The sequence below is a fragment of the Aulonocara sp. 'chitande type north' Nkhata Bay genome, linkage group LG2, assembly GCF_057382095.1.
Source record: "Aulonocara sp. 'chitande type north' Nkhata Bay isolate Kocher_YH1m ecotype deep benthic linkage group LG2, A_spYH_male_GT1.1, whole genome shotgun sequence".
Classification (NCBI taxonomy): domain Eukaryota; kingdom Metazoa; phylum Chordata; class Actinopteri; order Cichliformes; family Cichlidae; genus Aulonocara; species Aulonocara sp. 'chitande type north' Nkhata Bay.
Window position 1 is genome coordinate 4,051,951 of NC_141345.1, and position 14,545 is coordinate 4,066,495.

The following is a 14,545-nucleotide window of genomic DNA, read 5'->3' on the forward strand; positions in this document are numbered from 1 at the left end:
CTTATAAGACTGGCTTAGCGCACTTGTTTACATTTATTGCCAAATGACATTTTCCAGTCATCACATGCTTGGCAAGTAGATTAAATTACCTGTACTTATAGTAACTAGTGTGGGAAATTAAGGGTTTATTATTTGTTTTAGATATAGACATCAGGATAACACAGAAAAAGAGAGCTTGCCAGGCAACAAATAAAAAAATAGTCAATTGGTATTTGGACTGTAAGTTGTAATGTTACCACAAAAGCACATCCATCTTTTTTATTAGTAATTCTAAATGCATGAACAGAGACCTGTTCTGTTTTTCAGTGTACAGGTGTCTCTACTTGTGGTTGTTAATACAGGTATCATAGTCAGAATATCATAGGTATCATAGACGGACATGCGACTGTAATATTATCTCGCCAACTCCTTCTGATATTATGGTTACAAAACAATTTATCTTATGTGTAAAACCAAAAATCTAGTTGTAAGTCACAGTACATAAAACTTTCCAGTTTCTTTCTGGCAACAGGTATCAGGAAAAGAGGGGGCATCAGAGCTAAGCAGAAAGAGGAGATCAGGTAAGGCTTTTTCAATTTTCAACTTGAATTATGATTCTTTTTCAAATCACACAAAACATTAATAATAGTATTAAAAAGACTCCCATTTTACTGCCATTTACAGGTGTAAAGAACAAAGTGCCCTCTGACAGATTCATCACTTTCCCAAATCCAACTTCCACCCTTATTCATACCTTTTTGATACTCAAAGGTACCAAGGTAGGCAAAAGCACTATGACATAATGAAACACTGACATCTCACTTAGATATTTTAGTCTCCTCATTGAAGTGAATGTTTTCTCTCTAAAAGTTGAAATATTCCTATTTTTATATGTATGCACGCAATTCAAATCAAAGAAAAAGATGAAAGCCTAAGTTTCCATATGTCTCTGTTAGGGGAGTATATTGTATTTAGCTCAAGAAGTTACTACAGGAATACCAAGAAATCACAACATGGCTGTAAAACCATCTGCAAAATATTGTATAGGACCGCTGTTATGCTGCCTGAACACTTCTGACCCATTGGAGTGTGAACAAGGGAACTGTGGGGGCATCCTGTAGTGTCTGGCAATGGGAAATTGGATCCTGCGTGTTGCAGGGTGGGGTCTGTGTGGATCAGGGTTATTACGGCATATCCCAGGGATTCTTGATTATTAGCTGGGGAGTTTGGAGGCCAGGTGAACATATTTAGCTGCTGGAGGGGGTTGCTTTCTTTTTCACGGGGCTATGTGTTTAATGCAAGATTGTTTAGGTGTGCAAAGGTTGTTAAGTATGAAACAAGAGGACCACAAGGAAGATTCATGCATGCACTGAAGAAGGATATGCAGAGGGTGACATAAGAGCATGGTAGGGATAAGTTGAGATTGAGGGAGATTGTCAGCTGTGGTGACTTCTTAAAGGGAGCAGAAAACAGAGGAATAATAATACTTTCTATTAAAAGGAAAGCAGGTACCCACTTTTTAAACCAGTAGCATGGAATACTTGGAAGGGCAAATGTTCAGAATAAATAAAATAGTGTTCATTTGGTGTGTGAAGTCAACAAAACCCACTTAATCCATAAATTCTATCAATATATTTATTAAACCATTTTTGCTTCCCATTAAGAGAAAAAAAAATATGGCTATAGATGTAGCCTTTCCCAGTCCTGTCCTTTTTTTCCAATCAACACTAGATGGAGCTAAACTAGATGGAAACTGTGTTACTGATCCTAATACAGTAACACAGTTTCCAAAAATCCTCTGACTTCTGCAAACTTCTGTCCAGGACTTAAAAATTACAAATTTATGCAAGTATTAGTTTTGCTAACATAGTATAACACACTACCTGGCCACTTCATTAGGTTCTGCTTCGGATTACACAAATATCTAATGGGCCATTTATATGGCAGTAACTTAAAGCATTTACGTAACCTGTGTAAATGAGAATCAGGTAACTATGATTATTAAATCAAGTAACTACTCGTTAGAATCAAGGTATACAGACAAGCATCTCTGAATTCACAACATATCCAGCCTTGAAGAAGATGTAACAAACAACCATGCTTGGCACTACTTGTGTCTGCTAAGAACAGGAGCTTGAGGATACTATTCGCAGAGGCTCACCAAAATTAGAGAGAAGACTGGAAAAAGTTGCCTGGTCTGATGAGTCCTGATTTCAGCTGAGCGATTCAGATGGTAGGGCCAGAATTTCATATAAACATTAACGCATAGATCCATCCTGGCTTGTATCAAAAACTGATGATGATAGTGGTGGTATACTGGTGTGGGCCATCTCTTTATTACTACCCATCCTGCGATGGCTACTTCCAGCTGACAACACACAATTTTACAATGTTCCTATTATCACAAACTGGTGTCTTGAACATAACAATTAGTTCACTCAGATGGCCTTCACAGTCACCAGATCGTAATCCAATAGAGCATCTTTGAAATGTGGTGTATTGGGAGATTTCCGTCTTGGATGTGCAACTTACAAATCTGCTATCATGTCAATATGGACCAGGATCTCTGAGGAATATTTCCAGCATCTTGCTGAATCTATGCCATAAAGAATTAAAACTGTTCTGAATGTAGGAGGAGGGGGGAGGGGGTCCGGTACAGTAACTAAGCAAGTTTTCATCAACTTGTACTTCTAATTTTGCCTTCACACCCTCAGTCTGAAGTCTGGAAATGCTGGCACTACTTGCATTCATGTCAGAGTACAGTCACTTGACGGAGCATGCAGTCAGACGCTGTCTACTACTCTCCTCAGAAAGGACATTTCTTCTGGTTCATTTACCCAAGACGAACAAAAGGAAGACTGCATGCGGTGTGTGTACAACCAGTTAGTCTGTTTGAGCACCAGCTTCCAAAATAAATCATTTTAAATCCACCCCTCTCAGCTTGTAACTTCCAGCAATTGTTCATCAGGAGACTTATCTGTTGCACTGCTAGCCCAAAGGGAATGTCTCCCTTTTTAAAAGCTTAAATATGGAAACAAACTAAGAAAATTAGAGTTGCAATTTTATACACTTTACAAGTTATTGCTCTCTTACAATGCATGAGCTAATAGTTTATCATCTAATAATAAAATGTTCAATTCTTCCTTCCCAAATTTCCCAAAGTGAAATTCCCACAGTCATAATCTAAAAATTGGTAGAAATAAATCAGTGCAGCCTTCAATATGATGTTTCCTTTTCGAAAGAAATCACGAGAGAGAGCAATAACTTGTCTGTAGCTTCTCTTTCTTTGGCTGTTTGTGACTTAAAGTACTGATAGTGGGCAGGAAATTGCTAAATTCTTTAATTGTGACAGTGTGGTCTCAAACTCCCAGTTAGCATAAGGATTACCAGCATTGGAATGGCCAAGTTTCCCATGCTCTCATGTGCCACATCACAGTTCTCCTGCTATAGGTCGGAAAATTGGTTTACATTACATTTCAATTTGCCTCGTGTATCACCTTTAGCACACAACACTACTTCCGATCCAGAGCCAAAATGGTAGCTGTGGATTCCTGTTGTGGGCGGAAAGGTGAGGGCAGGATGTTCTTATTTACAATGCCTGCTAGTATGACCTGCAACAGCAAAGTGATTGTTGTTGTGATAAAAAGAAAACAGTCTGCAGCATATCCACACACTGCAGGGTACGGCCGGACAAAAGAAGATTATTTACATTGATATAAAAAGAAGTGCATCCTGTTTCTGACGTTAAAAATAAATCCAACAAATGTTTATTCTGCAAACCTGGGCAGATAGATTCAAGCTGATATCACAGTGATTGTTTGCACTGCATTGTTTTGTTTTTCTCTCCAGTCAAGATAAATGCAATTACCTTTAACCTCAGGTACACAGGTTGATTTTTATCAGTGTTGCACACAAAGGTCAGTTAAGTAAATAAATACATAGCGTGCTAATTTATTTTATAATTAAAAATTGCAAAAATATGTAATGAATCAATGTTAACAAGAGCTTTAACTAAAGCAGACTGCTTTTAATCAACAACATTTGGGCACAACAGCCTTTCAGTTATGGCAGTTGGGATGTGGAAAATTCCTTAACACTAAGAGAGTACAGTGTGATAGTGGATAAAAAGTCAAAGATAAGAGACTTCGTGCACCAGAAGATTTTATTTCAGAAAGAAATTGAGACGGTTTATGCTTCTGAAGAGCATCTGCTCCCTACTAATAGGTGATTGAAGAACTCCCTTTATAGGTTTGTGAATTTAATTTGAAAACATACTCATTAAGACTCTAAGGTAGCTCAGTATCTCTAGTGTCTAAGGGAGCTTCTGCCAGGTATGAAAAACTGAGTGGAGTTTCCTAAATGATAAGATACGTGCAATGACTGCGTTTCTGTTCCATCTTTTTTTCCCCCTGCACAGTTATAGTGGGAATAACTCAGAACAATGACTTACTGTTCCCCCTCAGTAGCTAAAATGAAGAAGTCGTCCCCTCCTCCCCCATCCTCCCCCTCCTCAACAAAAGTGACGTCGCGTCCTCCGTCTGTGTGTGGCTCCATTAAACGTGTCACGTCTGGACGGCACTGTAAGTGTTGCACAGAGGCGATAGGGAGTAGATACAGTGGGTACAAGGCGCAGGAGCTCATTCATCTCGTTCTTGAGTCCAAACACAGCACCAGAGCTGAAGTACTTTTCACTTCAACTTTTTTATTTTTTACCGCCGATTTAATTTCCTTTATTTAACTTTTTTTTCTCCTTTTACTACTTTTGCACCTGCCCAGAGGATAGTGCGCCGGTGCCGGGAGTTGGACTGCCGAGCAGCGCAGGAGAGCTCCCCCGCGAATCGCGTGCAGGCATATGGGGAAATTACTGCTGCTTTGTCCTTGCGCACCTGAACCTTTTGGGGATTCATGAAAGGCGTTTTATAGGCCAATTAAGACTCGCAGTCAGCCGGAATTTAAAGAGACAAACAGGGACTCGATTGCATTTATTTTTATCACAAGGTTTGCACTTTGGGGAAGTTCGCAGCATGGCACCACCTGACTGCTTCAACCGGGTCGCAGTCATCTTGTGTTTTTTATCTCTAACATTAGGTGAGTCATTCATGTTTACATACACTATATATTTACGAGTGAAAGAACAGACTTTCTGATTGATTGTTAATTCCCTTCAGTGAATGAAAGACTGATTGCATAATATTTAAAAACACGAGATATGGTAAATGGCCTGCATTTGTATAGCGCTTTTCTAGTCCCTAAGGACCCCAAAGCGCTACACTACATTCAGTCATTCACCCATTCACACACTGGCGATGGCAAGCTACGTTGTAGCCACAGCTGCCCTGGGGCGCACTGACAGAGGCGAGGCTGCCGGACACCACCAGTAGGCAAACATGGGGTTAGTATCTTGCCCAAGGATATTTGGCATGCAGCTAGGAGGCAGCCTGGGATCGAACCACCGACCTTCTGATTACTGGCTGACCTGCTCTGCCACCTGAGCTGCCAATTTTTACAATAAATTTTTTTTAGCATTATTTTTCTTTTTCTTTTTTATAGTAATTTAAATTTCTCCGGTGTTTAATTGACCTGCAACCAAGAGCTGATTTTGTTGGCGGGTTATTCTTTGATCCCAGCTGCGGTGTAAAATGATTTCTGTGTATGGATATGACCGCAGATTATTTGCACATTTTCGAAGATCATGCGCCAACAGAAAAAAATCATCATTCTGCTATTGAGTTTGCAATTTTCACACAAGCCCCTAGAGGTCGTCTGTCATTGGGAGATTGTTAGTACGGTAAAATGCGTTGATTCATAACAGGCGATTAGTCGGGCTCTATATTTTAATATGACTGGATTTACTGAGATGAGTAAATGGTCTGTCAGAATGGTCTATTTTTGTGTGCTTTCTTAGATACTTTGAATATTTTGCATGTCAGTACTTTGTTATAAATTATGAAAGGAAAGGTTCCTGCAATTGGTATGTGTGCGTGGACAGGATTAAACATTGTGTCATGTTTTATCTGACAGTCCTGTCAACTCCATTGTCTCAGTCTCACGCCACAAAACCTGAGTAAATCTGGCATGTTCCTTCACCTTGTGCCAGGTCCAGTCCAGTGTGTAACAGAGATACAAACTGAGGCTTCCTCACCACTTCAAAACAAACAGCCCATCCAAACAAAGGAAATAGTGTTCACATTCAACCTCTTTTACTGAACACACACACACACTGTTTTTTTGAGTAGGTTTCCTTCACTGTCCACTCACAAAGCGTGGGAAAGACGCAAAGAGGAGGAAGCGGATGTAGGGACAAGAGAGGCAGCCTGGAATTGTTCTGGCTAGTAAAGGTCACGGAAATGTGACACGCTACCTGAGCAAAGATTTCTTCCCGGAGCTCCTTGTGCTCACGTTCAACTATGTCAAACTTCATCCACAAGACAATAGCAAGGAGGAAAGGGGCTATTGTTTCAGTACAGGAGCCACTGACTGGTAGAGACATTAGTTACTGATGGTCGTCAAGGTGTCTCTGTTTATTCAGAGATGTGTAAGATGTTTTTTTCTGGTGAATAGTTGTGAGAATGTCACGGTGTCATCGTTAACTAAGCAAAGTTATAAGTCACTGAGTGATGCGCAAGCATTCGACTGGGTTATTGTTACACAACAGCCACCTATATCCCAGTAATTTTAAAGATGGCTTAGAGTGAAAAGGGAAAAAAAACTGTATTTGCTGATTTCTTAATTTTTGACTTGCAGCTGCTTCTTATTCAAAATGAGCACAGGTTACATATGTTCGTTCTGACCTTTTGACACCAATTTAACTGAAGCGCAACAGCTCACACAAATGTCAGCAAGATAATCTTTTTTCAGTGGACCCTTCTGGATGTCACTTGAGATATGATGCCTGTAGGAATACTCATACAATGGAGTTTTCCTTTAAATGTAATGATATATATATAATTGAAATGATCACTTGTGTTGGACTGATTCTTTTATTCTGGGTTCTGAGTTACATTTAGTCAGATGACACCCCTGAGTTTAGGAAAGAAAATTGCCATGAAAGTTATAACTGACACATCAGTGACTAAGGAGATGGGTGAAATGGAAAGTGGAAGCTGTCCTTTTATTGTTGCTTATCATATACAACACTCTCTTTGTCAGTTCTTTCTTTTTCCTGCAGTGTAGACAGTCTTGTGATGAGAGGGGTTGATGTTGTGTCCAGAGTATTTTTTTGTTTCCCGCGTGGACACTTGAAGACTGGAAAATGGGAGTGATGACGTGTCAGCCAAGTGCAGTGGGGGCTCATTGCTCACTGGCAGTACATCTGGCTCCATGCAGGCAGCACAAGAAAAACACATCCTAAACACACAAACACACTAACCTGGAGTGAGAGATTTACCAGCAGAGCAGAAAACGTCATTCCCCTACACTGGGAAATTCAGCTTTACAAATTGAACTGTGTTGCTTTTCTGGATTATTCCAGCATCTGTTCCATGCTAGACCTATCCACCTCGAACCAGCAATATATTTTCTTTGAATCCTGCATGGGATTTCGATTTCAAGGAGCTTCTGTCTGCCTCTTAGTCTTAATCATACATTATAAAACAGGAATCCTCTGGGTTTACTATTTAGGAGTCTCATGCAGGAGAACCCTCTTTGTTGGCTCTACACAGCTTCATATAACCTAGAGTGGCCGCCCATCACGGCCAGATGTTCCTTTATTTTGTTTTTTTTTTTGTTTTTTTTAGAGGAGTCTGGGGCATTTTGCCTCCAAACCTCTAAAGGCTTATACACGGCTAATAAAAAAGGCTTTCTCTGTAACTGTTGTCTTAACCTTGCAGTTGGCAAAGTGTAGGGTTTTTGTAGGACTCTGCATGTGAGAATGTTCCAGGACACAAGTAGCACAGCCAGAGCACTGTTAGCTGGTTCTTATTATGGCAGGTGGTCAAGTCTTGTCAAAGGTTTGATAAAGTTTGTCTTGAATATTTTGTCAGTCTAACTTGCAGTGAACTGTCACGGACACTTTTGCAGCAGGACAGCAGCGTGACCCCGAGAAGGTGCGATGTTTAGACCGCCCAAACTCAGATTTGAAGGATACAGATCAAGCTTAGCTTTTAAGTCTAGCTTCTTAACAGATGACAGTAGGATCGTATCCCCCTGGAAGGTAATTTCAGTATATTGTTGAGAGAAAATGCAAAAACGGGTTAGTGAATAGTGTATTGCATTTGTTTTACAATAGCTACCATAGCACTATCCATGACAGACTATTCACTAGTCTGGCTTCATAGCAGATGACAGAGTAGTATCATATACCATTTAAAGTACTTTTAACATATAATTGAGAGAAAATATAAAAATAAGTTAGTGTGTAGTACGTTTGTTTACATAAACTACCAGTGCGCTATCGTGAAATCTCATCGCAGAGACTGTTCACTATTGTTTCAGTCCATCGTCAAGGTCACAGTACAGCAAAGCTGGCTCATTTACTTCGTAATTCTCACTTCTCCCCCCATCTAATTTTGTGACAGCAGAAGAGCAAAGGATAAAGTGGCAATGATACGCAAAGGAATCGTTGGGCCCTATTCCCAAAAATGATTTTCTCCCTCGACTCTCAAGACATTCGTGCCGTCTGATGATGGGAGGGGAAGTACAGGGAGGTGAAGTGTGCCCTCTGCAAAAGAGAAGGGAATTCCGCACATTATTCCTTGCGCTTTAGGGGCCGTGACTTGGAGTTTCCTTTTCGGTTCAGTGACAGTACAGTCATCTGATACAGTAATTTTTTTTTTTTAATTATTACACAACATCACCAATGAGCTACTGGCAGCATGCTGGTGGCATTTATATCACTTTTCTATTTAGCTTTATGTATTTTTTTTAAATTTATAGTTATGTAGTGTTTTAAGGTGTTTGTAGTCACTGAATTTTTTTAGGAGTTGTGCTCAAAGTATCTTCTTAAACACAAAGAGTATATGCTTTCTCTCAGGTCAGGAACATAACTAACAAGTATTATTCAAGATCCTTTGACAAAATATGGCTAAGCAGAGCATACATAGGCCATTATTTTCCATTGCAATGCTGAAAATCTGAATCATTTAGTCTCAGTCTCAGCCATTGTTTGGCCGTTCTTCCAGACTAAATATTTAATTATTTTCTTGACCACAGACATTTCTATTGAAAAAATCCTGAAATCCATGCTGTTCAAAATTTTTGTCTGTATTTCCTGACCATTTGTCTTTTCCAAACACAGTGTCCTGTGCCATTTCCTCTAATCAATGCCAACCGAGGACAAAGACACAAAAATGTGATTCTGGTCTAATCTTAGCTAACATGGCTCTGTGTCAGCAACCAGCTTGATGCTGTGTGAGTCAATTGAGATCATGCAAGTGAAAAAAGCAGAAGTCAGTCGGCCTCTCGCACCCTCCCTGACTCCCTCTCTGTTTGTTCCATGCCTGTCCTCTTTGTAATGCCTTTTAATGAGAACCAGCTTTGGGGCTCTTTGAACCAACTCAATATGAACAATTTCTGGCATTTTTCAGGCGATCTCCTGAAGGAACGCAGGGCACAGCTGTTGCAGGGGGTTAGGGTTGTCAGGATGCCAGCTAAGGTCAGTTCTGGGCAGATGGGAGTTTTGAGGATGGGTGTGTAGACAAGACAATGTTTTTTTCCTCTCTTCTCTTGTCTTTTTTTAATGGGCTGCTGGGGGCCCCTGCTGGTTCTCCCATCTGTAGTGCATTACTGAAGAGAAGGACATAAAAAATGTGCTAGTTTTAAAAGATAAGCGTTTTGCCCGTGCAATTCAAGGTCAAGATGATGATTCTGGGTATGCTGTGGGACTTAAGCATTTATGCATGGGATGTATTTGTAACCGAGTCAAAGATTCAAGAAGTTGAAAATGCCATAATTAGTCTCAGTGGACTCTTTTAATCTGGACGAAGTGTTTTCATTGGGGTAAAACGTCTCATTACTCATCCAAGTCTTCAGTCTCTGCCCTGATTTAGACTTTTGCGGTGAACCTTTGCGGTGAGCCTTCGACACAACCGACGCAAGTGGCCGATGTTGCTGGCACTTATGCTTGTGGAGGTGCATATGTGTTCATTATTATGTGGTTGTGTCCTGCCTTTTTATATGCATGCCAGCTGATAGAAACAAAATGTTGACTCTTTGTGTGGTCATTTTTGGGAGGTGGCAAGCATATTTGTCCCCCAGGTTTTTCCACTTCTTTGGAAATTCCCTCATTGGAATTTCCAATAGGTTTAGCAAGCTCTTTCCAGGAATTTTCAGCGATTTTAAGTCCTCATCTTAAGCCAATGATTGTTCTTCTCTCACTGATCTTTTTTTTTTTTTTTTTAATAACTGCAAAGGCACAGGAGGACTTAACGGTAATGATCAGACCAATCACAATATTTGTAGCCTGCACTGATTCAATGTGCAGTTACATTTCTTGGCAGGTTATGCATAACAACAGTGCAGTATATGCAGTATAGTTGCATAATGACCGAAACTGGCACCATTGCCTAACAATAGCCCAGAAGCTCAGTTTCGTTATTGTTCATTGTCATGACCTCTGGACAATGGACATGCCCATATGGAAAAGAAATAGTAAAAACTTATATGTGATTACTCATGAAAGTGGCCACTTTCTCATTACTTTCATATATTGTTTTAGTAAGTATCCAAAACATACAAGTTTCATTATATAATTTTTCAAGGGATCTTGTATCTGTTTTCACTCTTATATGCTTTTCATACAAGTTTCACACAAGACAGATACAAATTTTATAAGATTTATATATATCTTTTCCATATGGGTGAGCACGTTTCACAGAAAGTTGCATTATAAGCATTATAAGTCTGTGAAAGATGGCAGTAGTTGTTCTTCTGTCCTGGATCACCTCTGACAAATGTCCAGGTGCAATAATTGCATTTACTCAGGGAATTCCCTGACTACAGTGGGGATAGTACTACCTCTGTGTTGCAGATTCCTGACAGCCATGAACTTGTCACATAGTGGTGCTAATTTTGGACATTTTGAAACTGGAAGAAACCTATTGTCAGCTGAGACTGAAGAAGTCAGTTGACTTAGTAATGAAGCATTTCTCCCACTGAAAACGCTGCATCTAGATGAACTGAGTCAACTTTATGGGATTTTCTTACCTGAATTCATGAGCATGTGTCAAGGCAGTAATAAGTATGGCTGAAAAAACATGATACATAGTGGGTTTGTTTATATTTGTTTTATTTGTCTTTGATTGATTACATTGCGATTGATGGTATTCTTGTTTCTTGTTATGTATCAAGGCATAAAAAATGCAAAGTAGAATGCCCTTAAGAAATTTGTCTGGCAGCTATAAATAAAAGCCATACAATTATGAACTGCAGCTTATGTGGTTGTTTATTGAGGCCAGGGCTCTTGATTTGTGTTCACATGCAGCCAAAAGTGTGTGGTTTTACGACATGAAAGAGTGCAAGCCACAACCCTTCCCCTCTGCTTAACCTTGGACAATAAAACAATGATGTTATAACATTTTGTGAGGAAGTGAATATTGAGTCCCCCTGCCAACACTGGCAGCGTCAGCTCATTCTTGCCACAACAGCTGTTCTGAATAATACACAAATGCTAGGAGAACGTGTGTGAGTGATTGTTTTTCTGTATTTCTGTGTGTAAATGCAGGTTTCCAGGTGTGTGGTTAACACATAAAATAGGCCATTATCGCCCTTTAAGCCAGTATATGCATCAAACACATAAACCAACATTATCCTTAACAACAGATCAAGGGTAAACTTAATATACTTGTTTTGTGTCCACAGTGACAGGCTGTTTAGGGATCTTAGTGAAAAGAAAGAAACAACATCTGGGACTGGGACTCTTTCTGGACAGCAGGCAGAACTACACTGTTTCCTATGTTAACTGTTGTTAGAGAGACCTCTCAACAGATTCTGCTGGCTCCACACGAGATATGTCCACCTCTGAATCAAACATCTCCACCCTCTTGATATTATAAGCACAGCATTCAGAGTAAAAAGTCACTAGTAAATGAACAAAAAAAAGTATTTGGTTCCTGCTAAATCGGACTGTGTTGACCTTTTTGGCATCGAGGCACAGCTGCTCCATGTATCATCCTCTTCCTCCCTTTATTCTATCTTTGATCACCTAGGACCCCGATCCATTCAACAACCTGCTCTCCAGCTCCCAAAAGTCCCCACAGTGTGCTCTCAGTGGACAATCACTTACACAAGAGGCAGGAGTAGAACTGGACAAAGTGAACCCACGCGCACAGCACTAAAGGCACATTACACAGCAGTTGTGCAATGGGGACTTCCCGCTGTGCTTTTCATTTTGTTTAGCATAACAATGATGAAAACATACCATTGAAGAGTTGGTGTAAATGTCTGTGTGTGTGTGTGTTTTGCAGGACATTTGGAGAGCGCAAACTCGCCTAGGATTCATCCCTCCGACAATCCAATCGTTCTTCATAAAGGCAATTTGTTAAACCTCACCTGCAGGTATGCAGTTGAAAGCACCTACTTTTGTTGGTTTCACTTGAAATGTAATCAAACATTTATGATGGTGGTGTATAACTCTTCTTAACCACTTTGCATTACAATACAACTTCATTTACTTTACCTTTGCTCTTCTAATTGCTGGACTTCAGACTCTGCGCTCACTATATGGCAGAAATTTTAAGGGAGAATTAGCAGGACGTCCCTGGTTCTGTGGACTCTTACTAGCTACAAAGAAGCTGGGACAGTCCCTGACCGGAACCAGCGATAGTGGTCAACGTTTATCAGTCTTCTGCCACTTCCTTTATGGAATTTAGAACCCAAGTACATTCACATTTCTTAGGAATTTAGGGTATTGCATCATTTTTTAGGCCTTCAAAGAATGCTTAGGAACTCATGTTGGTTTAATGTAATGCTTCCTTACAAGGCCACATTGTAAGAAGCCTGATGCGTAGAGCACTGTCTTGTTTTTTGGATGTGGATGAGAACTAGAGGTTCTGCTTGACCCAAAATTCTGCAGGCAAAGGGAAAGGAATGTGAGAAATGCTAGATGTTCCTCTGGGATCTCTTTAATGAGCATTTTAAACTGAATTCTGCGTGGAAAGAATGTGTTAGTTAAGCACATCATTGAAGAGAAACATGTTCCCATGTGAAAGTTCAAACTTTTGGATGACTCAAGATGAACTTGAAATAAACTTAAAATGGAAATGAAGCCCAAAAGCCCCCAGGGATAAGCTACTAAATTTAGTAGCTTTTGTGGTTACTGCCAGATGTGACACCTTCTCTAAAAATAGATCCACTTTTAATAGAATTAATGGTTTGCTTTTTCTAATACCATTTGCCTCGCCCAAGATCTAATCTCATTTAACATTCTCTCTCATTTTCAATAATGTCAGAGGTCACGGTGTCTTCAGCTGGACACTTGCCAAGCGGTCGATCTCATCGCAGGGAGTGAAGGTGGAGAAGTGTGATTCAAGACCTCACCGTCAGTCTCACTGCAGCAGACTGATAGTCACACACCTGATTGCCAATGACACTGGGACTTACACCTGTAAATACACCAAGGATGGTTCAGACCAAATCAAATCCACCTATGTGTATGTAAAAGGTGAGAGCTAGAAACCGTTTTGGATGTATAATGCTCAAATTATGAGGTTCATAATTTAAGAAATTACCCAATGGTAGAAAAACTGAACTCTAAAACTGAAAATTGTTCTTACATTTTGAACCAAATGTTTTTTTTCATTCAGAAATTTAAAATGCACGGAAGATTTGTGTTTAAAAAAAGATTTCAAAGGATAATTGTTATCTCCTGATGGCAGCTGCAGGATTTAATATTGAACTGATCTCACAGACGGTGATATTGACAGTATTGAACTGACAAAGAACAGTGTGGTATTTGCAAGACATAAGACACAAGACACATCCTTTATAGAAGGAAGAAAGAGTGAGTTAGGCAGAAGGATGTAAAGGACCATGGTGTTCAGGGTGTACCCTACCTTTTTCACTATGTCAGCTCCAAAAGGCAGGATTTTTTTAATGACATGGGAAGAATGTGCAAAAAAGAAAGCAAGCAAGACCTGCTTACTAAAATCTGTAGTTGTATGCATTAGATATAAATATAGAGGCGGTTATTGCTACCTTTTTTTCAACTGGAATCCTGACTGAGGTGCCACAGGTCTCCATCTGAGAGAAAAAAATAGAGAAAGGAAGTGGTTTCTGTGGTGCCGCTTATCCTCTCACCTCTTCTGGAGGTGAGAGGATAAGCTAATTGCTCGGGAAACCCTGGTCATTGACCATTTCCTGCTTCTGCTACTGTTTTCCTTGTAACAACGCTTCCCTAAACCTCACATGGCACTACATACACTTATATGACTGGATATTGTACTGGGAAGCAGAGAGTAAATTCCAATATCAGCCAATGTGACCAAAGTGGTTTTATATTTTGAAAAATGTTGGTATAAAGTTGCTTAATATTGGTCTACAACTATTATAAATATAAAGCTAGCTTTAATTCTTCTTGTGCTTTTTAAATGACTTCCACAGTTTACCTTCTGTGTCCTATTTCAAAAATCTT

The 14,545-nt window shown here is 39.8% G+C and overlaps 1 protein-coding gene and 1 long non-coding RNA gene across 2 annotated transcripts in view; both read left to right on the forward strand.

Annotated features, from left to right (window-relative positions):
• Positions 1-509: 509 nt before the first annotated feature.
• Positions 510-2,828, forward strand: LOC147337257 (uncharacterized). Its single transcript, XR_015130675.1, has 3 exons — positions 510-560; positions 664-758; positions 2,694-2,828. It is a non-coding gene; the product is annotated as an uncharacterized LOC147337257 (long non-coding RNA).
• A 1,739-nt stretch (positions 2,829-4,567) lies between these two features.
• Positions 4,568-14,545, forward strand: part of kdrl (kinase insert domain receptor like) — a 44,116-nt gene continuing 34,138 nt past the window's right edge. The window contains exons 1-3 of the mRNA XM_086302749.1: positions 4,568-5,067; positions 12,381-12,471; positions 13,365-13,576. Of these exons, the coding sequence (XP_086158875.1) occupies positions 5,004-5,067; positions 12,381-12,471; positions 13,365-13,576 (367 nt within the window). The 5' untranslated portion in view covers positions 4,568-5,003. The remainder of the gene's footprint in view (positions 5,068-12,380; positions 12,472-13,364; positions 13,577-14,545) is intronic.